Genomic DNA, 26,034 nt, shown 5'->3' on the forward strand with positions numbered 1-26,034 from the left:
CAACTTCCAACCATTGCTGGAATTGTTATCTGTTAAACTAAACTCTATTATTAAAGTTTTGTTCCCTCTATAGATCAAGTTGCCCTTTAACTTTCTGGTAAGACAAATGTTTGGCTCCTGGAATTTCTTATTATCTGACATATTTTCCAACGTTTAGTTATCCTTGAGGCTCTTTTCAGAACCCTTGCAACTTATAAACATCCTTCTTGAATTGTGGACTCTAAAATTGGACACAGTATTCTGGAAATAGTTGTACCAGTGCCAAATAGAGAAGTAATATAATCTTTCTACTCCTACTTGATATTCCTCTGACATCCAAGGATTATCTAATTCCTTTCAGCCACAGTGCTGTCCTGGGAGCTCAAGTTCAGTTGATTCTCCACCTTAACCCTCAAAACTTCCTTGGAGTCACTGCATCCTATAACAGTTTCCCACTGTCAAGGATGGCTTACATTCTACAGTTTTTGTACCTACACAATTTATTTTAAATTTGGCTTTACTGAAATACACGGACATTTAAGTGTTAAATTCATATAAAACCATAGAGTTAAGGCCAGAAGAAACAGTTATAGTAGTCTCCTCTGTTGTCCAGTATAACAAACCAGAGAATTACAACTAGAAGTTTCTGGATCAAGTTCATAATCTTCATTTATAGTCTTCAAGTGCCAGTACATTGTAAAAGTAATGACTAGACAGCCACTGAATAAGCTGCTGAATACTGACAATCAGAAAGCCTTGGTTTTCTCTTTGACTCTAGCAAGCAAATGTAGCATGATATTTAGGAATAGGATAGCCAAGGGAAATATACTTGACATACTCAATCTAAAAACCAACAGAAAAATGATTGTCATGGTGTGGATGGGCGTCTTTCATAGTAGACAGTGGGCCCAGATCCTATTTTGCCTCTCAGGTGATTAAGACTTTGCTGTTGGTTGCCCCAAACTGCTGTGTCTAGGCTCAGGAGAGTAATCCTATTCCCCCTCTGAGGTGCCTGTATCTCCTGCTCTTTTTACGTGTAGCCTTATCAATGTGTAGGCCAATTCTATTCAGCTGAGGGAGATATACATACCACATACCTTTCCCATTCTCTCAGGAGGCAGAGTTATGGATGGCCTTTCACTCTTCCATCATGTCAGGATCCAACTTGACCAGACCTGCTATAGGAAGACACCCTGTTCGGATGGAGTTCTTTCAGAGACACCTACCAATGTGCTTAATTGAGAAACAGTAGCATTTACTTAAGTGAATAAAGTGGGGAAAAATGTGTGCTGATGGTGCCTACCCCTTGCCCAACTGCTTAGTGGTTACAGCACTTTCCTGGAAAACAGAAAACTGGGATCCTAGGCCCACATCATCTGCTGAGAATTTGAGCCTACATTGCCTCCTTCCCAGAGAGTATCTTAGATACCAGACTAAAGATTGTACATCCCTCTCTCTTGTTGAAACTGGGCCACAGGGCACCTGAATGAAGGAGTCAAGCAGTCATGGCAGCAAGCAAAAGAAAATGCAGTTCTATGGCCCCCGGGCAGTGGGAGCTACCCTGGGAAGAAGCCCTGAATTTTGTCCACACTCCCAATACTTTTCCATTTTATTCAATGACTATCTAACATCAAATACATAAACAGTCCTGAACCCATGATTTCCCCTCCTAGTTAACTCCTCTAACTACCAGGATACACTTGCACTCCCTTCTGTTTGTATTCTGTGATGGGCAAGCTTTCACACCCAGTGCAAGCACTGGCCTGCCTCCTGTCTATGGGCCAGCCACCCACCTCACTCTCCTGCCATACCTTGATGATACCTGATTATGATGTTAATTAAGCTGGAGGCTTCCCAATTTGCACCCCAGTGTTTAGGGGGATCTCTGCAGCTCCTTGCCACCCCTATACTGTAGCCCAAGGCTCACAGATGGCATCTCAGGCAGCTAGACTCAACCAGACCCTTCACCCATTAACTGTGGTCCTCCCTCTGGGACCTTCAGCTCCCCATTAGTCTCTGGCCCTGTCTTAGGCCAGTTGGGACCCCAAGCCCTTTTGACCCCTTTCTACGTCTTGGCCCCAGCATGGACTAGTCGGGTACGTCGGGTCAGGTCTAAGCTGCATGCCTGCCTACAGGGTTCAGGGGTCCCCCATTCCTGGGTCAGGTGCTTTGCAAAGTGTGCCTGGCCCTGCAGGATCACTCACCGCAGCAGGCTCAGGCACTTAAAGAAGCTTACCTGGCCTTCCCTGCATTAAATAACCCAACTGAAGGTGGGGCTGAAGTTAAGGTGCCCCAACCCGCCTTCCACCATGGAGGTGCTCACTCTTGGCATCTAAATGGGGACTGCCACATCCCCCAGAAGCCCCACCAGGCCTTTCTGCTATGGCAGGGTTTAGTTTTAGGTCATGCCCAGGACAAATGAGGCCTCTAAGCGATCTCCATAGCCTCACCCTTACCTCCAAGGTGTTCCTGGCAGAGCTCAGCAGAGAGATGTTTCTCCTCTAGTGGCTGATCATGAATTGCCCTCAGCCCAGGGAAATGGGCCTTAAAATGGCTGCCCTAACCAGGCACTGTCCCTCTCTGGCCCAGTCCTTAATGTGGCAGGCACTACCAGTGCCCTGCCACATACTCCTTTAAGTCACCCTTCAACATGTGAAATGGAAGATTCTCCCACCCCGCCTAGCCTATAACTTGGTGACTAGGGCATTATCCTTGGAAATGTGGGTCCAAATACCCTTCGGGCAGGTTGGGGGGGCCCTAGACCTGAGGTCTTCCATTTTGTTGACAGGTGCTTAACAACTAGGACACTGGGCAAAATGTGAGTGGTGGTGCCACTACATTTCACTGCAGCCTCAAATACTTACTATATTTTCTCTTTCTTCATCTAGGATTTGGGGCTTTCCTCACATTCATAGAGCAACAGCAATGGGTGCAGGGATCAAGAGAAATTGATGGGATGGACTTTTCTGGGTGCTCGTTTGTGTTTAACTTCTTCACACATAAGATGTTGGCTCTGCAGTTGCTGGTATCCCCAGCTGTACCCTGCCCCAGGGGCCACAGCAGGTTGGCACATGAATTGTCTGGCTGCCATGTTCACCCACTGTGCCTACTGCCACCCCCCAATGGCCACTGCCTCCCTATAACACCCTCTTCCAGAGGTGAAAATGACCTCCTAAGAGCTAAAATTTGGTTGGCAATGTTTAATTATATGCACAAAGAGACATCTCTATTCACCATTGCATCAACACTCATCCCAAAGTCTGGTAAAGTGGATGTTCATGCACACCTACCACCAGGAGATTGGCATCTGTGTGACTAACTATCTCTGGCCATGGTGCCAGTGGGTGGTGAAGCCACTGCACCTCAACTGGAAGTGGTTCAGGCAGGATCTAGCCAGATATCACAAGGCAGGACACACTGCACTCACTGGCATCCAGGCATATCCTCAGGCATTTTCAGCATATCTTGATGCTCCCAAAAGCATGCTCCATGGCTATCTGGCAGCTGCCAAGCCAGTAGTTAAACAGCTTATTACAGGCAATCCAGGTAGCCAGTGAATGGTTTAATCAGCAAGGGTAGGTCCACAGTTAATAGCAGAGGTACAGTCATTTCCTCCACCTTGATGTTCGGTACACCAGGGACAAAATCTCTTCACCTCTGGGAGAACTGTGCTCCTAAAGATGTTGGCATTGTGCCACCTACCTGACCAGCCAGCACTTATGTGCATTAAATGACTTAAATGGCCCACAACTTCCTGCATCATTACCAAGTAGCCCTTGTGGTTGATGAAATTGCTACCATTATGCAGGGAGAAGGATGGTGACATGTCTGCCATTGATTAGGCTGACACAGGGAATTCCAGGCAAAGCTGTCCAGAACCTCCTGTGGGTCAGCAAGGTGTATGATTGAAGGGGCCATAAGCCATTGGATCACAAGATACCACCCACACTGCTTCACTCACTGTGGACTTCTCAACACTGAAGTTGTTTGCCACAGACTGGAGGCTGTTTGGGATAGCAAGATTCCATATTGTGATGGTGACATGCTTCTCAACAGACAAAGCAACCTTATCCCAGTAGTTTGCTACGAGAGGCATGGGGCCAACTCAGTTCAGATCTCCATGAAGGTCCCCTGGACATATGAAAGTTCTTGCATCACTGCTGGTCATCCAGGTGAGAACAACCAAATACATGAACCTCTCACCCACAAACTATCTTTCCACACTCACTATACAACTAGACGTTGCCTGTCCAGGCCTACTGGCATTGTCTTCTCTATGCAATCTTTCATGTAAGCTCATGATGCTGGCCCAACCAACTAACACTTGACCACTGCAAGACATACTGGGATAAGTGTTCTTACTGGCAGAAAAGTGGCAGTGTATTCAGCCACAGAGTGAACCCAGATTGGAAGAATGATGTATGCACATGATAATCCTGTGACTTTTAAGCTCTGAAATAAAAGAGGCACAACTGGCCCTGGGGTAAATGTGCCATCTATTTGGAGCCTTAGAAACCTTTCAGCCACCTACTTTGCCTGCTTGCTGAGCTTGGGTGTACAAGGAGTGCATAGGTAGGTCCATTTTCACAATGGTGGTTTTGGGTAGAGCAGGGATATGGAACAGATACAATCTTCCATGACTAGAAGCTGCCTAAGTGCCAATTCAGTGTCTTAGGGGTGGAATAGAATCTGAGCCACAGTATTTAGAAAACTTCACCACCTCTGGCAAAATAGAATTTCTGGTGCCACCTTAATATGATGCTATACCATACAATTATAACATGTAAACACAGGATTATTTTATGTAGGTAGAGATGTTTCTGGATAGTTGTCTCATAATGTGAATTATTCAGTAAAAAATATTTACAGTCACTGATATCATTTGAATACCTGACTGACATTTTGAAAATGTGGAAGCTGGGTTTTTTTGTATTGGAACATTGTTTCCTCTTAATACAAAAGAGGAAAGGTTACAGATTATTTTACCAATTTTAAATGTGTCAACTGCTGAGTCCTACCCGTTATGTTGCTATGAACTGGATCCTGATCACATGATCTAGTCTAGGTACCTTATCAGTATAAGGAAGCTGACAAACTGCAGAGCTAAGAAAATAATCCAGTCTTTTCTTTTTTTCATAACATATCAAAATCCATTTTATCATATCATATCTATCAAATAGAACATGACAAACCATGTATGTGAAATTTTTATTTACTTACCCCATCCAATCACAGTATATGTCTTTAGTAGTTGTTTGTCAGGAAGTACTGCAGTCACCAATAAGGTGTAGAGATATATTCCTTCTACTAAAAGCCAAAAATAATTTGCACCAACAAAATAATGCATGAAAAACTGTGTCGTCCTGCAACCGATTAAAATCTGCAGAAATGACATAATAAATTATTACATATTATATAACATTAAAAAATGAATGAAAAATCCTACAGTTATTATATGACTTTATCCTTCAAACTAGCATGTGGTTTTCATAACTAATTTAATTCCGTTAGACACCTTTCTAGAGTTTCACTATGTTATTAGCCTACAGTTTCCATGCATGTTGCCACCTGGATATGAGACAGAAGTTGACATTATATACCTAGATTTCCAAAAGGCCTTTGGTATAGTATCCCTTGATATTCTCATGGGAAAATTGGAGGATTGTGGACTTAACTGCTCAATGGTTACGTGGGTAGGAAAATGGCTGTGAGGTAGGACCCAGAGAGTTCTTAAGAATGGATCTATGTCATCCTGGCAAGAGATGGCCAGTGGTGTCCCTCAGGGGTCCATGCTTCATCCAGTGCTTTTCAACATCTTTATCAGTGATTTGGATGAAGGGGTGAGGAGCTCACTGGCCAAGTTTGTAAACAACATGAAGCTATGGGGGAGCATGGTCATGCTTGAAGATAGGCTGCAGATACAGGCAGACCTAGACAGGCTGGAGAGTTGGGCAGATTGGAACCAGATGAGGTTCAACATTGAGAAGTGTAAAGTGCTCCATCTCGGGATAAACAATCCCCAACATACAGGCTTGGTGGCACTAATTTCACTAGCACCACAACTGAATGAGACCTAAGGGTAATAATAGACCATAGCATGAACATGAGCTGTCAGAGCGATGCTGTAGCCAGCAGGGCAAACAATACTCTGGCATGCATCAACTGATGCATCTCATTTAAAATCAAGAAAGCAATTCTTCCACTTTACACAGGACTGGTGAGACCACAGCTGGAATACTGTGTCCAGTTATGTGCACCACACTTCAACAAGGACGTGGAAAACTTGAGAGAGTCCAGAGAAGAGCTACCCATATGATAAGAGACTTGCAAGGCAAGTCATACAAGAAAAGGCTGAGGGACTTGGGCCTCTTCATCCTAAAAAAAAGAAGGCTGAGAGGGGACTTGGTAGCAGCTTATCACTACATCAGGGGAATATATTAAGAGCATGGTGAACAATCGTTCACCAAGGCACCCTTGGGGAAAACCAAGAGTAAAAACTACAAACTCCTGGAAGACTGTTTCAGACTCAACTCTAGGGAAAACTGGTGTGTCCAGACTGTGGAATAAACTCCCTCCAGAGGTGGTGCAGTTACCTAACCTGGAAATATTCAAGAGGAGACTGGATGGTCACTTTCCTGGGGTTACCTGACCCCAGCTGTCTTTCCTGGATAGTCCAGGGGGGCTGGACCCAATGATCTTGTGAGGTCCCTTCCAGCCCCCTACAATCTGTGAATCTCTGAAAGTTCAAATTAGGGTCCTAGGTGTATGTAACTGAGCCTAGGTAGAAACTTGTGACACCACAAACAGCCCCAAACAGTAGGGCTGTGCGAAACAGCACCGTTTTCTTTTGACTTCAGTTTCACCATTTCGAATGGACAGTGTTTTGTTTCAACATTTAATTTCATTTTGTTTTGAAGCACTGCTCCATTTCATTTCATTGAAACTGTTTTACTGTTTCAACGCATTTCAACATTTAGCCCATAGTCTATAATGGGAAATCATGAAACTGCCTATAACTTTGTCAGTTATTGCCTGACTCAACTGAAAACATCAGGGATGGTAGCCCCTGCTGAAGCCACAAAGCCTATCAAGTTTCAAGGAGATAGGTGCAAAGGTTTCTGGGAAACTGCACCTCAATCTGCTGACAAGCAAAACTCATGTCACGTGTGTGTTAAGGCACAGTGGGGTGAAAAGTGCACCCATGATAGCTCCTGCTGAGGCCATGAATCCTACCAGGTTTCAAGGACATAGGTGCAGGCGTTTCTGGGAAACTGCACCTCAGGCTTCTGACAAGACGTGGGTGACAATCTGTGTGTGTTAAGATACACCAGGGTGAAAACTACAGGCGTGCTGGGCCCTGCGGAGTCCATGGACCCTGCCAGGTTTCAAGGAGGTAGGTGCAGGGGTTTCTAGGAAACTGCACCTCAAAGTCTTGAAAGCAAAACTCATTTCACTTGTAAGTGTAAAGGCACAGGGGAGTGATAACAGCAGGCATACTAGCCCCTGTAGAGGCCGCAAAGCGTGCCAAGTTTCAAGGAGACAGGTGCAGGGGTTTCTCAGAAATTGCACCTCAAGCTGTTGACAAGCAAAACTCATGCCATGTGTACGTGTTAAAGTGCATCAGGGTGAAAACAGCAGGTATGGTAACCCCTTCTGAGGTCATGAAGCCTACCAGGTTTTAAGGAGATAGGTGTAGCGGTTTCTGGGAAACCACCACAAGCCGCTGACAAGCAAAACTCATGATGTGTGATTTTTGTGTGTGTTAAAGCATGCCCTCACTAGCACTGGGGCCTCTACACAACATGGTTGTGTGCCCCAGTGAAGCCTGCTCCTTCCCTACAGCCACAGTCTGGTCCACCACTTTAAATAACAAGAGGTAAGTAAGCAGCACAGTAGCACTAGTACCTCAGGCAGCCAAACTGTCACAGAGCTTTTCTTTCCTTCCCTGAAGGAGCTTCTTCTCCAGCAGCTGCCAGCCCCAGCCCTGGTCCCTGCCAGCCCCAGCCCTGGGACTTAGATGTGCCCAGGGCCCTACCTCCTTCTGGTCAGCTGACCAGGGATAGGTGCTAGGGATGTAGGTTGTAGCTGTGTTGGTCTAAGGACACGGCACTGGCAGACAAAGTTCTTTGGGTCAATCTGGTGTTTTTTAGTAGACCAACTGAATAATTAGAGAACTATATCTTAGCAAGGTTTCATAGATTTCATAGACATTAGGGCTGGAAGGGACCTCGGGAGATCATCGAGTCCAGCCCCCTGCCCAAAGGGCAGGAAATCATAGGATCCCAGCAAGATAAGCATCCAATTTACTCTTGAAGGTGTTCAATGTAGGTGCTTGAACCACCTCCGCTGGCAGACTGTTCCAGACCTTGGGGGCTCGGACAGTAAAGAAATTCTTCCTTATGTCCAGCCTGAAACCGTCTTGCAGGAGTTTGTGACCGTTCGACCTCGTCATCCCTTGGGGCGGTCTGGTGAACAGACGTTCCCCCAGAACCTGGTGGTCACCCCTGATAAACTTATAGGTGGCCATCAGATCACCCCTGAGCCTGCGCTTTTCCAGGCTAAAGAGTCCCGTGGCTCTCAGCCTGTCATCGTAAGATCTGTTTTCCTGACCTCTGATCATGCGCGTGGCTCTCCTCTGGACTTTCTCAAGCTTCTCCACATCCTTTTTGAATTGTGGAGCCCAAAACTGGACGCAGTACTCCAGCTGCAGCCTCACCAAGGCCGAGTACAAGGGGAGAATGACGTCCCAGGATTTGCTCGAGAAGCATCTATGGATGCACGCCAGCATTTTGGTCGCTTTACTAGCCGCAGCATCGCATTGGAGGCTCATGTTCATCTTGTGGTCAATGATGACCCCCAAGTCTTTTTCTTCTGTAGTGCTATCCAACATAGCACTGCCGAGCCTATAAGGGTGCTGCAGGTTTTTCCTCCCAAGGTGGAGAACCTTGCATTTTTCGGTGTTAAACACCATGAGGTTTTCGTCTGCCCATTTGCTGAGCTTGTCCAGGTCAGCCTGGATCACCCACCTATCTTCTGGCGTGGATGCTTTGCCCCAAAGTTTGGTGTCATCGGCGAACTTGGCCAGTCCACTCCTGACTCCAATGTCCACATCGTTAATGAAGATGTTGAACAGTATGGTCCCAGGACAGAGCCTTAAGGGACCCCACTGGTTACAGGGCACCATGATGAGTGACTGCCATCAATCACAACCCTCTGGGTCCGACCACGAAGCCAATTTCCCAGCCAGCGGATCGTGGTGGAGCCAAGGCCACAACTGGCCAGTTTGGCCAAGAGGTGATCATGGGATACCAGATCAAAAGCTTTTTTGAAGTCAAGATATATGATATCAATCTCTTCTCCCTTGTCCAGGTGATAGGTCACCTGGTCATAGAAGGAAATGAGATTGGTCAAACAAGACCTACCCGCAACAAACCCGTGCTGGCTGTCCCTTAGAATGTTAGCCTGGGCCAGTCCCTCAAGGATGGCCTCCTTAATAAACTTTTCTAAGATCTTCCCCAGGATAGAAGTCAGGCTAATGGGCCTGTAGTTAGCCGGATCCACTCTCCTCCCTTTCTTGAAAATCGGCACCACATTGGCCTTCTTCCAGTCTTCGGGCACTACACCAGAGCGCCAGGAGTTTTCAAAGACCCGTGCCAGGGGCTGGGCTATGACGCTCGCCAGCTCCTTGAGTACCCTGGGGTGCAGGTTGTCAGGGCCAGCTGACTTGAAGGTATCTAGCCTCTCAAGGTGTTCCTTCACGAGGTCAGCATTGATGGAGGGTAGGGGATTCCCCTCACCCAGATTTCCCTGTCCCAAAGCAGGCATGGGCATCCCATGTGACTGATGAAAGACTGACGCAAAGTACCTATTTAATAGGTTGGCTTTTTCCTGGGCGTCAGTTGTCAGTTGCCCCATCTGGTTTAGCAGGGGTCCAACATCGCCCTTGCTTTTCCTCCGGCTCCCCACATATCTGAAAAGGGACTTTTTGTTGTCCTTGATGCCTGAAGCTAGTTGGAGTTCAGTTGCAGCCTTGGCTTTCCTGGTTTGGTCCCTGCAGGACCGGACCAGCGCGGAGTAATCCTCCTTGGAGGTGAATACCATCCTCCATCATTTGTAGGCTTTCCTTTTTAGCCACAGTAGGTCCTCTAGGTCTCTGGAGAGCCAGGGGGGCTGCTGTGCCTTCTTGCTGCCTTTCCTCCGTGTTGGAATAGATTTAACTTGTGCACTGAGGATCGCTTGCTTGAGAAGCAACCACTCTTCTTGAACTCCCATCTCCCTGGGGTCATGGTCCCTGGTTTGAAAAACCACTCATCAGGCTGAACACGCACCTGCAGTTTGTGTGTGTGCTGTTCCTGGATGGAAGGAATAGCAAAGAAGCCAGAGGCTGGCATGCAATGCAAGCAAGAAAACCAGTCAGTGAAAATGGAAATAGAGGCATCAGGAGGTGAGGGACAGGCTGGGGTAGGAGGAAGGGGGATGTAACAGTGCAGGTAAAAGTAAAAAAGCTTCTTTACTATTCCTTCCATCCAGAACCAGAAGACACATCAACTGCAGATGCTTCCTCAGCCTAACAAAGGGTTTTTCAAACTGAAAGCTGGCATCCCAGGCAGCTATGCTGAGCTCACCTGGAGCCTCACAACTCTACTGCAACCAGCAAACCTCAGGCCTGTCAAAGATGCAATGAGTCTGGGCTTTCCCCAGCCAAGACTGTATGCATGCACATGGTGGCTGGAGGTTATGGAGCCTCCTACCCACCTTTCACCAGATCCTCAGTCCTGGCATTTCCTGGGGCTGCCATATCGTTGTCAGTCCCACCAGGCCTCCCGACCATCACAGAGTGCAGTTTTAGTGGCCATGCCCAGGACCTAGAGTCTCCTCCTTCCCCACAGCCCCAGTCCATACCTCCAAGTTCATCCTGGCATGGGAGCTCAGCAGGGAAATGTTCTTCCCCTGCTGGCTGGTGATGCAGTGAGTGCTGCCTCCAGCTCTAAGAGCAGGGGGATTAAATGATTTTAAAAAATGAAAAAAGGAAATAGGTGTGGATGGAGTGAGGAGGGTGGCATTCACTCTATCTGCAGGTGGAGCTTAGGGAACCCCAGCAGGAGGAGGTTGACCTTCAGGAACACCAGCTGCTCCACCAAACCAGGATCCAAGCAGGTGTGGTGGGGTATCACTACATCACCAGCAAAGCTAAACAGCCTCTGACTTTAAACACTAGTCAGTGGACAGGTCAGGTGTTCTTGGGCAACAATGGCCAGATCAAGCCACATCTGGCTGTGGCTTGCCCAGTAGGACAAGGGGTCACACAGCAGCAGCTCCACGTCTTTGGCAAAATGGGCAGCCACCAAGGCCTGAGCGCTACCTGCCTGCTGGTGAGGTCTGGTAACTCTGAACCCCACCATGGAAGTCATACCCTTGGCCCACATTTAGCCCACATTGGCAGCACCTGTGGTGGAGGAGGAGACTGGCTGGTGGATGGTATGCTGGCACAGGACAGTGGATCCCCCTCTTCCCTGTCCCACCACCTCTGCCCTTCTGCATCCCTGACTTTCTTCACCAGCACCTCCTCCATCCACTCATCCAGGATTTTGCTGCCACATATGCTCATGCTCCCTTTCACCCTCAGGTTGCACATGGCAGCCAGCATGTGGACCATACTGGATTGCAAGGGATCAAGCCATTTCCTGATGTTCTTCTTCAGCCGCTTCACCAGTGTCTGCGTGTTTGGTGACAGCAGCTTGTTCCAGCAAGGAACATTGATCCTTGAACTTCTCCATTTGGTTCTGAAGTTTCCTCACTACAGGGATCACCTGGCTAAGAAGGGCATTGCCAGTGCTGAGGGTCTCGGTGACCTCGAGGAAGGGCTTGAGGACCATCAAGATCTAGGAGATGGTATTGCACTCAGCTCTGTTCAGGGCATCAGTGATCCCAATCTCCCTGAGCAAAGCCATCTTATGGATGGTCTTCTGTTGCTCCACCAGCCTCTCGAGCATCAGATGTGTAGAGATCCACCGAGCCTCCACATCCTGCATTATTTCATGCTCCAAGATGTTCAGCCCTACCCATTTGTCCTGCAGTATCTTGCCCCCTTTGATGCTCCGGTGGAAGTAGCCTGCCACCTTCCTGCATTTGGAAATGAGCTTGCTGATGGTGCTGGCACCATCACCAGCAGCCATGTCCCCCTCCACGACATCCCTGACAATGAGGTGCAAATTGTGTGCCACACAGAGGATGCCAACAAAGTTGCATCATGGACCGCCTTGATCATATTGACCATTATTGGTGAACATGAACTTGCGGGTGAGCTCGCCCTGCCCAATGAGCCACCCCTGCACCAAGTGGATCATGGCCCCCATGATCTCAGTTGCCGTGTGGGACTCATCCATCACCTTGGCTTGAAGGAGAGCCTGCCAACAGTGTGGCTGGTTGCACCAGCGCCCTGTAAGGGAGAGGTATGCATGGTCTCCACCCCAGCTGCTCCAGATGTCCGAGGTGAAGTGTAAGGCCAACTGTGGACCTGCCTTGCACAGCTCCTCCCTCAAGTACTCCATGCATGCCTCATACAGGGAGGGCACCACCGTCTTGCTGAAGCCTGAACCCTGAACCCTTGCTGCACAACTAAGGTGAAGGTCTGACCACCCACAGCAAGCATCTCCCTAGTCCTCTGGGTGATCTCACTCATTTTTGCATTGCGCCCCTTTCTGTCTGCCTTTCCCCCACTGTTTCAGGCTGGCCTGCCTCTGCTTTGGGAGGATGGGAGTTTTAGAGCGAGAGGGGAACTTCTTTTTGGGCATGCTCCCACTGGTGCCAGGCTGAGGAGGAGCAAGGGCAAAGGGGTGGTGCCTGCAGAAATGCATCAGCATCCCCATGGTGCTCATGTGTTTTGTTCCCTTGCCCTGACTGGTTTTGGCTTGGCAGTGCAGGCAGACAGCATATGTGGGATCATCAGCCAGTTCAAAATGATACCAGACCACATTATGTGCTTACTTCTGGGGTGCGGTTGCATCTGCAGATGCTGCCTTCCCCCCCCCCCCCGCCCCCCTCAGCAGGAAGAGGCACAGCAACCGGAGGAGCAAACTCAGCTAAGCCATTTTCCTCCACAACCTCTCTCTCAACCTCCTCTGAAGCGCCTTCTGGGGAAGGAGAGCTGGCTGTAGGGGAATTTGAGGGGTGTGGAGTACAAATTCAAATGATTCCTCCTCCTTCCCCAGAATTTCCCTTGCTAGGGCACTTAGATCCAGCTCCAGCTCTACCTCTGGCACTGGATGGCTTAGCATGCTGGAAAATCTGTGTTCTTTTATAATGTAATCTGATTTATGTAATATATGTAGATAAGATAATTGTATATATGTGTATTTATGTAATGTATGTATGTATTTATGTATTTATGTAAGAAAAAAATATAAATGTATGTTGCATGTGTTCCTGAATAAATTCTATATTATAATATGCAATATATGCTGTGCTTCACTGCACAGTAAATAGAATGCACACTGTAAGAAAAAGCACAGATTTCTTTTCTGGGGGAAAATAATCAAAATAGACTAACAAAAACAAAAAGAGAATTGGTGGGGAGGAATAAATTGAAAGGAATCAATGAATATAATAATAAAAGGATATAGAAAGCAAAAGGTATTGATAAATCCCACTTGCTAGGAACAGGCTAGCAAGTAGGAAATGATAGCCTTTTTTGTCTGACACTTCTGAGCTGCTGGAAGATACAATGTTGCATTTTATGTTGTTTTTCCATCCCTCCCCCAGAACACTAGGATTGGAAGCGACCTCAGGGATGGATTACAGTCACTGGCCAGCTACACAGTAAATATCAAAGTAGTCCTTCCCTCACTTCCCCCTCCCTCTCCTTACTTTCTGTTTACCTGCAAGCAAGCCCAGCTTTGAAACTTAAAACATTTTGAAACTTTCAAAATGTTTCCACTGCCTTGTTTCATTTTGAGCCTTTTCATTTTGATTTTGCTGTTTTGAGCTTGAAACAAGTCAAAACAACATTGAATTGAAATGAAACAGCTGGTGAAATTTCACAGAGCCATACCAAACAGCTCATTAAAATATGCCTTGGACTTCAAGATATCAGAAAAAGTATACAGGTGAGAGACAGTCCAATCCAGCTCAGTCCCTACTGTAAGTCAGGCATGTTCTGAGGATCCAGCTGCATCATTCCTAGAGTGCACTGCCCTTGTTTAACAGGTGGCTCCTAAAATCAAGTTGGGGATTTGACTGTAAGCTCATGATTATAGCTTATCTAATGTGTGGTAAAGCATCACTGCATGGCATTTACTGTGCATTAGGTTAGTCTAACATGCCATTTGCTAGTACTGGCAGAGACAAGTACTAGAAAATGGCGTGTTGTTTAATGCATCGTAGTGCACATCTAGATACTGACCAGGAACAATTTGCTCCCCGACAGCCCAGACAGCAGAGGGCCACAGCTGCTGCCTGGCTACACCCCAAGCTCCACGAAGCAGGGGGAGCTGTCGCAGGGTGAGGGACAACTCTCAGCCAAGCAGAGCTCAGGATTGCAGCCCCGCTCAACAGTGCTGGCTCGAGGTGATACCTTGGACCTGAACAGAAGCAGTGCCCTGATCTCTCTCCTTGCTTTGCTTGCAGGTGGTGGAGGCCAGGATGAACTTGCTAGATCAATCCATCATCAAGAAAGGTAAGGAGGCATCTGCTAACCCAGCAGACTTGGCCTCAGGCTCTGCTCTAGTCTTCAGGGCCAACTTTCAAGGAGTACCATCCCCTGCACCTCAGGGTCACTGTCTCCCAAGGCATTCAGCTGAAGAGAGGCAGTGGTGAGATGGGATCCCCCAGCCCACACCCCAGCTCCTGCCCAGTGCTGAGGGGAGGCGGCAGCTGAGCAGCACTGGAACTGTGGGGAGACCCATCAGCTGAGCACCGCCAGGACGTGGAGGAGACACGTCAGCTGAGTGCTGGAGACCAGGTGGAGATCTGTCAGCTGAGTAGCGCTGGGACTGTGATGAGGGGAGACATGTCAATGATCAGTGCCAGGACTAGGGGGAGATGCATCTCTCCCCAGTCCTAGCTCTGCTCAGCTCCAGCATCTCCCCCTGGTCCTAGCACTGCTCAGCTTCCACCACCCCCCAGCACTGGGCAGGAGCCTGGACATGGGCTTGGGGATCCCAGTGTGTCACTGCCCTCCCTCTGGCTGAGTGCCTTGGGAGGCAGAGCAACCCTGAGGTGCAGAGGATGGTACTTGTCAAGAGACAGCCATGGAAACCAGAGCAGGGCCCGAGGCCATTGAGCAGGTGGATGTCTCCTTACCTTTCTTAATGATGGACAGATCCAGCAAGTTCATCCTGGTCTCCTCCACTGCCTGCAAGCCAAGCAAAGAGAGAGATCAGAATGCTGCTGCCACTCAGGCATGGGGCATGATCCTAAGCTAGCACTGCTGATCCAGGCTGTGATCCTCAGCTCAACACAACTGGAAGCTATCCCCTGCTCTGAGACAGCCCACTCCCCCTCCCAGAGCTCACGCTTGACCTCCATACCCCATGCCAGCCCAGGGCTGGCACCCAGGGGATCCTGGAGTTCCCCTGGCTGCTACAGGGGAGCAGAGCAGGAAAGTGGGGCAGGACCAGCCCTGGACTGAACTCTCATCAAGAGCAAATTTGCTCCTGAAATGGGCACATGGTCAGAAACATGCCCAGGCAGTTTAATGCACCTGAATTTTCTGCACAGAAAATTCAGGTGTGTTAATTGCACATGTAGACACATTCTGTGGTTTTGTGAGAATTTTCATTTGGAAAGGTGTCTGAAGTCTCTAAAGAACTTGACACCACCTACCATTAAGGAGGAAATAATGCCAATTCTTGAATGAGGAAGCAAAAGCAAGTTATCAGAGGGTTTTCTGAGGGACTGTTTAGGAGGCACAGATGAGGAAGCAGTTACTGTGATGGACAGTAAAAAAGGCATGGTTTGTTTTCTGCCTGAAGACAGAAGATTTCATATACATGATATGGGAATCAATAACATTACTGAAATTAAAGATGGATAATCTTGAAGAACAGGTGCTCGTGTTATCTTCAAAAACCAGGTTCAGATAGCATGTGCACAGATTTAGCAAAAGAAGGAATTAGTAATGAAGGAACTGGAAAGGACAGAAAATAGAGAAGAGGATTAGCAATCCTTTTCTAAGTGAGGAAATGGAACCAGGAAGCATTTGATACATCCTGAAGCAGAAGCAGAAGTGCAGTCTTTGACAATCAGAAAGAACAGATCTAGAATTAATTAAGGACCTTTGTAAAGTATTGAAGTTAATTTTTAATTAAACTTAGAATACTGAGACTAGTAAAGCTCAGAACAGCAATAAACAGGATAACCCAAGTAACTATAACCTGATTAGTAAGATACCAGTCCTGGGCAAAATCGTGAATACCTGTGGTATGGGACTCAGTGGGCACGTCAACATGAGACGCTGACTGCGCAGTAGCTCATTACTACTTTGCAGGAGCATTGCATGGCAGGAAGTGTGATGCAATGCTAGCAGTAACTGTGCAGTAGTAACAAGCTATTGCATAGTCAGCCCCACCCAAAAGCCACTGGGCAATGCTATTGTACAGTAACTCCAGTTACTGCACAGTCATTTAATATTTGTTTATACAAGTAATAAATGACCGTGCAGTCATTGTCTTGTGTAGATGTGGCCAGTCAGTAAATAATTACAAAATGGTAATGTTTTTAATATCACTAGATGTTTTTTACAGAAAACAGGATTTGACAACTACATCTGATGTCTTTGAATGACTGTTTGATGCAGGTAATTTATTTTTTATCTTAAAATTGAAAAAGTACAGAAAAGAGGTGTCTGAAAGACTCAGTCTCTTGACAACTTGTCTTTCAGTGGGAGACTTGAAAACTCAATCTATTTCACCTATCAAAGAGATCATTAAGAAGTGATATGATCAGAACCTGAGGTGTCTATATGGAGAGATGATTTCTCATAATGGAGGGCTCTTTAATTTAGCAGATGAAAGTTTAATAAGATCCCAGGGCTAGACAAACTCAGACTGGAAATGAGAAAAAAAATACTGAGAGGTTATTAGCGGAACTGCTTGGGCAGGGACACAATAGATTCTTCACCACTAAATCAAAACTGGATGCCTGTTTAAGAGACCTTTTCTGTGAATAATAAAATAAGCTCAGTAGACCAGGTTATTTTTTAACAATAAAAACCCTGTTTATTTTATTTTGTCTGATGTTTTCATTTTCTCCATATTGACACTGCACTGCTGAATGCAAAAGTTGGAAAGGGAAAAGGGAAGTGCTGGATTCTGGCTAGGGGAAGGTAATTTGGGGACATAAGCTAAATATTTTCATTACAATTTTCTGCCAATAGGGTCTGAACAGAAACAGTTAAATATATGTTTTATTTATGTATTAAAGTCAGTACCTTGTTGGGCTATAAAAGGCAATTCATATCTCTCACAATATTTTTCAAGAAGAGAGCACCGCTGGAATTAACTGGTTACTCCCAGCTTTCGTGGTTTTGTGGCCAGTCTAACAGAATGCAATAGTTCCCTCTCTGTGCTCTTGCTAAGGGACTGAAGTACATCAAAATCTTCCAGAGATGCTTCATCCAATGTCTGCAATGTTCTTTTAATTTCTATTTGTTGATACTTTTCCTCAGATTGTTACTGAGGTTTCATGCAGGGATGTCACTGGGATAGCCTCCCATGTGTATTCTTTGTTTTATTCTCTTCTCCATCCTTATCACATGGAAATGCCTCTGATCATTCTCTAGAGGATACCTATGGTATGTTTTGTGTTTTCATGGAATCATAGAAAAGTAGGACTGGAAGGGACCTCTGAAAGTCATCTAGTCCAACATGCTGCCTGAGGCAGGATCTTTTCTATCCAAACCATCGCATGCAAATCCATGTCTAAACTATTCCTAAAACCACACATATGCTCCAAAGAGATCCAAGGAAATGGCAGAAGGCAACCACCCGTCCCTCCCCAAAGTACATACCAATCTGACCAAATTTAGCAATTGGTTTGACCCTGAGTGCAGGGGCAAGACCCTTTAGACAGGAACCTCTGGGTTTTAGTCCCAGAAGGAGCTGCTGTGGTCCATAAGAATCTCCTCTTGTATGTCTGCTCTGAGACTGGGTTTTCATAGCCTTCTTCAGCTGATCCAATTCACTTCACATCTCTCTCACTGTCTCCATTATTGTTTGCAAGGCTGAGGACTCTGGGGTTGGGGTGTGAGCTCCTGACTTTTCCTCCCTGGCATGCATGTATACCCTTGCCTCGGTACCCTGGCGACATAGGGCTACCAGTTTTCTCACCACTTCCATCTCAGTGGCTAGCTTTATGGCATCCTCCAGGCTATGGGACTTCCCCAACTGAAGCTGGACATGCTTCTCCCTGCTGAATGCATTGCTGATGAACTAATCACAGGCCAATATGTCCTGCACCTTAGGGGAAGGTCTTTACAGCTAATCATCTTTTGGAAATGCCAAACTCTTACACTGACTCTGTTGAAGTCTTCTTACAATTAAATAAAGCTGCACTGTCCCAGTTAGGACCTGCACTTGGTTCCAAAGCATTCCTGAGGATTCCTGTCAGGTGCTTATAATTCTGTTTGGCTTCACTGCTGAGCGCGCAGTAGACTTCCCCGACCTTCTCTGTGAGCAAAAGGCTCAGGAATTTTAGCTTAATGGCTTCATTCCACCCATTTAACCATGAACAATGCAGTGGTGGCAGGGGATCTCAGACCACCCACAGACGCCGCCAGTGATGTCAGTGGCAGGGTGGCAAGCAGCAACCGCCCGCAGGCACTGCTGACAGTGTCAGTGGCACCTTTTTGTAGGGGGGGCACCGCCACACTCCGGGGGTGCACATGTACCCTCGTGCACCCCCTATGCATCGCCCCTGTATTTAACTCAGCTGCCATTTCAAATTGCTCATCCCATTCTTGTTGCTCCCCGCTATAGGGTGCTGGATTGAATATGGGCCTTGAGACACTGGATGGGGTGGGGGTTCCCCCCCTGGAGGTACCTTCTCTTCTATGGTATTCATCTTCCCTTATCAAAATGGGGTGGGGGGGTTCTGCTCCCCCTGGGGGTATGTTCTCCTCCATGTTGTTCATTTTCCCTGATCAAATGCCCACAGAACAAACACAATCTATACACTCAATACAGCAGTTTGCCCTGTGCCTTAGGACCCATGACTACCAATTTCCATTTGCCTCACTCATGCAATAGCCTCTCCCCCACTTCAGAATCCCAACGCTACCACCATTTTGTGCCAACCCTGCAGGCCCAGACACTGGCACAAGAAACACAGGGGAGTTTCCAGTTTTATATAGAAAATCATAGGAGTTATAAGCCAACAGGCCAAAGGGAGGGAACAGGTAAAAGCTAAAGAAACATCAACACTGCAGCAACTTACACTCAGTACCTTAATTCCACCTACACACCACCTTCAATACTGCATTTGTCAGTATTGAACTTCATCCTGTTAGCTCCAGCCCAGCTTTCCAAACTGTCAAGATCCTTCTGAATTGCACTTCTGGCTTCCAGCATGTTTGCAACCCTTCCAAATTTTTGTCATCTGCAAATCTGTTCAAGAAAGTTTCTATGCCAGCATCCAAAAAATTAATAAAGACATTGAATAGCACTGGACTCAGGACGGACCCCTCTGAAACTCCACTTAAAACCTCCTGCCATTCCAACATGGTTCTGCTTATAATCATCCTTTGCTTGCAGCTATGTAGCCAGGTATGTCTCTACCTTGTAGTAGTTTTCTCCAATTTGTTTACGAGAAGATCATGTCAAACTGTCAAATTCTTTGCTAACATCCAGATATACTATATCAACTACATTCCCTTCATCCATCCTGCTGTAGACAGAGATCAAATTTGTTTGACATGATTTACTCATAGTAAATCCATGCTGAAGGCCTTTGTGATCACCCTTTCCTTCTCCAGATGCTTGCAAATGGACTTCTTTATGATATACTCTAGTAACTTCTCAGATTTCAAAGTAAGTCTAATTGGTTTATAATTCCCCAGGTGCTTTTGTTTGCCTTTTTTAAAGAGGAGCACTATGTTGACCCTTTCGAGTCCTCGGGTATCTTGCCTGTCTATTATGAATATAATTTATGGTAAAAGTTGACTTATACAGATTATTTTACTTCCTAAATTGAAATAAGCTATACTCACGTAAGTAGTTCTATGCTGGTGTATCTTTATCTACATACTGAGGTAGAAAATTTATATATAGGTAAGTATATATACAGAAGAAATATTTTATAATATAGATATTGATAAAATATTAAGGCAGCAAGAGGGCACAGCAGCCCCCCTGGCTCTCCAGGGATCTAGCAGATCTCCTGAGGCTAAAAAGAAAGGTCTACAAAGGAGGGAGGATGGGACTCAACTCCAAGGAGGATTATTCTGCACTGGTCCGGTCCTGCAGGGAGCAAACCAGGAAAGCCAAGGCTGAAACTGAACTCCAACTAGCTTCGAGCATCAAGGACAATAAAAAGTCCTTTTTCAGGTATGTGGGGAGCCAGAAGAAAAGCAAGGGCAACATTGGACCCCTGCTAAACCAGATGGGACAACTGACAACCGACGCCCAGGAAAAAGCCAACCTATTAAATAGGTACTTTGCATCTGTCTTTCATCAGTCCCATGGGACGCCCATGCCCACTACGGGACAGGGAGGTCCAGGTGAGGTAGATCCCCTGCCCTCCATCAATGCTGACCTCGTGAAGGAACACCTTGAGAGGCTAGATACCTTCAAGTCAGCCGGCCCTGATAATCTACACCCCAAGGTACTCAAGGAGCTGGCGAGCATCATAGTCCAGCCTCTGGCAGAGATCTTTGGAAACTCCTGGCGCTCTGGTGTAGTGCCCAAAGACTGGAAGAAGGCCAATGTGGTGCAGATCTTCAAGAAAGGGAGGAGAGTGGATCCGGCTAACTACAGGCCCATTAGCCTGACTTCTATCCTGGGGAAGATCTTAGAAAAGTTTATTAAGGAGGCCATCCTTGAGGGACTGGCCAATGCCAACATCCTAAGGGATAGCCAGCACGGGTTTGTTGCGGGTAGGTCTTGTTTGACCAATCTCATTTCCTTCTATGACCAGGTGACCTATCACCTGGACAAGGGAGAAGAGATTGATATCATATATCTTGACTTCAAAAAAGCCTTCGATCTGGTATCCCATGATCACCTCTTGGTGAAACTGGCCAATTGTGGCCTTGGGTCCTCCATGATCTGCTGGCTGGAGAACTGGCTCTGTGGCCAGACCCAGAGGGTGGTAATTGACAGAAGGCAATCATCACGGTGCCCTGTGACCAGTGCGGTCCCCCATGGCTCTGTCCTTGGACCCATATAGTTCAACATCTTCATTAATGATGTGGACATTTGGTGTCATCAGCCAAGTTCACCAATGACACCAAACTTTGGGGCAAAGCATCCACACCAGAAGACAGGAGGGCGATCCAGGCTGACCTGGACAGGATCAGCAAATGGGCGGACGAGAACCTGATGGTGTTTAACACCGAAAAATGCAAGGTTCCCCACCTTGGGAGGAAAAACCTGCAGCATCCTTATAGGCTTGTCAGTGTTATGCTGGCTAGCACTATGGAAGAAAGAGACTTCATAGATTTCATAGATTTCATAGACATTGGGGCTGGAAGGGACCCCAGAGGATCATCGAGTCCAGCCCCCTGTCCCAGGGGCGGGAAGTCAGCAGGGGTCATAGGATCCCAGCAAGATAATCATCCAAATGTGTCTTGAAGGTGTTCAATGTAGGTGCCTGAACCACCTCCGGTGGCAGTCTATTCTAAACCTTGGGGGCTCGGACAGTGAAGAAGTTCTTTCTTATGTCCAGCCTGAATCGGTCACAGTGGAGTTTGTGACCATTCGATCTTGTCATGCCTTGGGGTGCTCTGGTGAATAGACGTTCCCCCAGATCCTGATGAGCACACCTGATAAACTTATAGATGGCCACCAGATCACCCCTGAGCCTACGCTTTTCCAGGCTGAATAGCCCTATTGCACTCAGCCTCTCATCATAAGGTCTGTTTTCCTGACCTCTGATCATGTGTGTGGCTCTCCTCTGCACCCTCTCAAGTTTCTCCACATCCTTTTTGAATTGTGGAGCCCAAAACTGGATGCAGTACTCCAGCTGTGGCCTCACCAAGGCCGAGTACAGTGGGAGAATGATGTCCCAGGATCTGCTTGAGAAGCATCTATGGATACAAGCCAGTGTTTTGCTCACTTACTAGCCGCAGCGTTACATTGAAGGCTTATGTTCATCCAGTTGTTCTAGGAGCTGCTGTCTTTTGACTGGGAGATGTTGTTCCTTCAGGTTTCTAGATGTAACTGCTGGCTCTGCTTCCAGGGTCTGGGCTTATACACTCCTTTCCCAGCCCTCCTACAATCCAATGGCTGTCTGTGGTCATGTGACTGCCTAATTCGGCCTGAACTCACCTGCTGGCTACTCCATAGACTAACTGATGTTCTTAAAGTGTCAGGTGCAAACAGTGCACTGCCACATGGACACTGGGGAAGAGGAAGAAAATGCCAATTGCCTGTACTGCAATTTTTTTGATCCCCCTTCTTGCTAACATGGTGTTCAATAAAGAACAACTCAGTTTTATAAATACCATTCCTACACTTTACTAAAATCTGTGTGGTGGTGTACTGACCAGAGGTGCCTAGGTGTATAGTGATGAAGAGAAGGGGACTGCATAGACCCCTGCTTGTGGGTTCCCAGAATCTAGGTGCTCTGGGGCTCTCAGAGCTTTTGTGGCTTTTAAAGAACACTTTTCCCCAAGCAAGCCAGCAATTTATATCAACTCCTGGCACTGTACAGGGTTCACTGCATCACAGGCTGATTTGGAAGTAAAGGGGTGGCTAGTTGCTTGGGGGACACTACCTTGGCCCCTACTTCTCCATTCCTGGGGGCCTGGTGCTCTACTGCCTTAAGAAGTCTTTCCCTGGGAGGGGTACCTAGACCTCTGCTTCTGGGTTTTCAAGGAGCAGAGTATTCTGGGGATTGCCCAAAGTTTCTACCATTTTAAACAGCATTTTCCTCCAAGCTGCTTATCAATTCCATTCCATTAATAGAGTAACAAAACATTACCTCAGAATTGAAGTAGACTATCCATTCAGTTTCATTATTAGGTCTTTTTGAATAGATGTTGTAGAAAATGGCATCTTTAATAAGAATAGCTATGGCTCGCAATATAAATGAAGCAAATAAATTCATATGGATGTAGTTTCTAGTGCAATGAAGTTTTCTGTGGAAGTACAAAAGAGAAACATATCCATCTGTGAATCTTTGATTATTACCCTGATTAGAAATGATATACAATAAAATTGTATGCATAGATCAGAGGGAAGCTGGACTGGAAGGGACCTCAAGAGCTCATCCAGTCCAAACCCCTGCTCAAGGCAAGATCATCCCCAACTAAATCATCATAATTCAGTGTTTGTATAACCTTCTGTTTAAAGTTTCCATGCATGGATATCCCACCACCTCTTTGGCTTATACTGGGCATGTCTACACATCCATTTAAGTGTGATTAAATTTATGTGCTTTCAGTTAATGCATAGTAAGCAATTTTTGGCGGGTGTCTACACAGCAGTGACTTGATGCTAAATCTAGTGCCAAGTTCCTCCAGGCCTGCCATGTGCCCCTGTGGCCACTACAGGGAGCTCCAGCCTCCAGTTACATGTCTGCCAGCACTTAGCAGCCATGTTGAAGCCAGAGCCAGCTGCCAGCACTTGGCAGCCATCTTGGAAACACATCTCCCCACTCTGCTCCCTGGCCAGCCCTTTCCCTGCCCAGGAGCCATGCATATGCCAGCAGGGGACAGGGCACCAGGTGCAGGAAGCCCTGATCACCCCCCTCCTCCTGCACTCCCCACTCCAGCCCACCTGCCCCACTACCTACACACTCCCTACCCCCAGCCCAGCCCCAGCACCACTCTCAGGACACACGCATTGTTTTTAAAAAAACCTTTATTACCCTCACAACATCCGCCCTCATCCCTCCTCCCTCCCCCCTCAACACAGAGCCCTCTCACCCTCGCTCCCCAACACACAGAGCCACTTCCTCTCTCCCATCAACCAACAGAGCCCCTCCACCAGCCTCCCCACACCCCAACAATAAAAAACCTGCTTCCCAAAGTGAAAACTATTTACAATAGTTTCAGTCTCTATCTGAGTCCCAAAGTGGGAGGCTGTGGGATGGGGGCACCTATGGCTCAAATCCTGGGGACAGGTCCCCAGCACTCTGGCCTCAGTTTGTTCCCCTGTTGGTACAATTATGGCAGCAAGTGTAGTGGGTAGAGGGCTCCCTCTGAGGAGAAAGTGGCTGCTGGTCCTCTGGTGTGGGTACCTCCTGCTCTGCTGGGGGCTGTCCATAGCCAGCAGGGCTGGTGTGGGATCCTGTCCCCACTGCTGGCTGCTCTGGCTCTGTACCCACATGGAGCCCGGGTGAGCAGTGGGCCTGTGCCCAGGTGAGGAGGCTGGGTGGTAGGAGACTGAGGTCAGGGGCTAGGCAAGAGGCTCCAGTATGCAGGAAGCATTGGGGGATCTCCTCTCAGGGCCAGGCGGGGGCTCGCTGCAGGGTGGTGGGTGGGATCCTGCAGAGCCATGGATGGGGGCTAGGTAGTGTGGGGCATGGACACAACCACCAGGCCCAAGCGGTGTCCAGAGTCTATTAGTTGGCATCCATGGCCTCCACTGCCTAGGCCTGGAAGCCCAGCTGCTGCCAGAGCAGCTCAATGTGCTCTTACTCCTGGGCCTTCATCCATGGCCAGTGCTTCCATTGGGCCCAATCCTACACATCCTCCAAGGCAGCCTCCTGGTCAATGTCCTCTGCCCCCCAGGCCTGCTCCTGCACCTCCTGAACCTGCTTCTGTGCCTCCCACTCCACTATCATCACCACCAGCTGCTGGAGCAGGAGGTTCCAGTCTTGTATGCACTGCTGGCAAAGCCAGTGCATCTTTATGGCTCCAGCACTGGGTAGCAGCAGCCCAGAGGCCACATCTCTGCTGGGGCTGGTGGACTCTCCCCTGGATCCAGATGTTGGCCCTGCAGAGGCAAGAAACAGAAGCCTTTTGTGAGAGTTTGCAACATTTCAGAAATAAGATGTTCTGCACCAGGGGCTGTGCACTGCCCAGCCTCAGATGGGGGTTCAGCCATGCATGGGTGCCCATGGACCATGATAAGGTGGCAGGGCAGACCCAGGTGCAGGTGGCTTCTCTCCAAGCCCCCCATTCACCCTTGTTCCCCTGGGGTAGGTGGCCTTCTGGGTGCTGGCAGCACTTGCTGCCATGATTCCAGACCCTACTTCCCACCTCTCTCCCTGCAGGCCAACTGCTCTGTTGTGCTGCCGCCCAGCCCACAGTGCCCAGACTTGGGATGCCTGGGACTCCCAGAGAACTGGGGTGAGGGACTGGCCACATTCTCACCCTCCCTGCTGGGGACCTCTCCAGGGAAGTGTCCTGGGCCCAGCCCCTCCACCCCCATGTCACCTCTGTACCCCAAGCATATCCCTTCTGCATGTGCCCCAGGTGGTGTGCAAGGAGCTGTTTGTGCAGGCTGAGGGGTGCCCAAGCCACTATGCCCTGCTGATGATGATCTTCCCAGTGCCCTGGGCACACTTGCACTCCTTGTTTTAAACATGGAGCAATGAAAGTACAGGGAGCAAACCCGGGCTGCCCCACAACCTCTGCCAGCACCTGGAGGGCTACCTGTGGTAATGCTACACTTCCCTGCCCCCAGATCCTGAGGAGGACGTTGCCACTGGCATTGATCCCTTCCTTGGGGTGTGAAAGGTCCATGCCTACCCAGATGCAGGGACACAGGATGCTCAATACAGTTTTGAACTGTTTTCTGTCTCTGCATGCTGTGGGTGGGTGGGGAAAACCCAGGGCCAGGGAGAGTGTAGGCAGGGAGGGGGACAGGAGCTGGGGCCAGGGATGGGGCAGGGGCAGAGGCTGGAGCCAGGGTCAAAAGAAGGAGCAGGAGCAGGGTCAGGGACCAGGATGGG

General features: G+C 47.9%; 1 protein-coding gene across 1 annotated transcript in view; it reads right to left on the reverse strand.

Moving 5' to 3' along the window:
- The window catches only part of GLP2R (glucagon like peptide 2 receptor), a 155,070-nt gene that overhangs the window by 66,019 nt on the left and 63,017 nt on the right, over positions 1-26,034 (reverse strand). The window contains exons 6-7 of the mRNA XM_090060273.1: positions 23,116-23,272; positions 5,200-5,359 (exon numbers count right to left, since the gene is read on the reverse strand). Of these exons, the coding sequence (XP_089916399.1) occupies positions 5,200-5,359; positions 23,116-23,272 (317 nt within the window). The remainder of the gene's footprint in view (positions 1-5,199; positions 5,360-23,115; positions 23,273-26,034) is intronic.

This window comes from Crocodylus siamensis, chromosome 8 (genome assembly GCF_052110815.1).
Source record: "Crocodylus siamensis isolate JL-2025a chromosome 8, ASM5211081v1, whole genome shotgun sequence".
Taxonomy (NCBI): domain Eukaryota; kingdom Metazoa; phylum Chordata; order Crocodylia; family Crocodylidae; genus Crocodylus; species Crocodylus siamensis.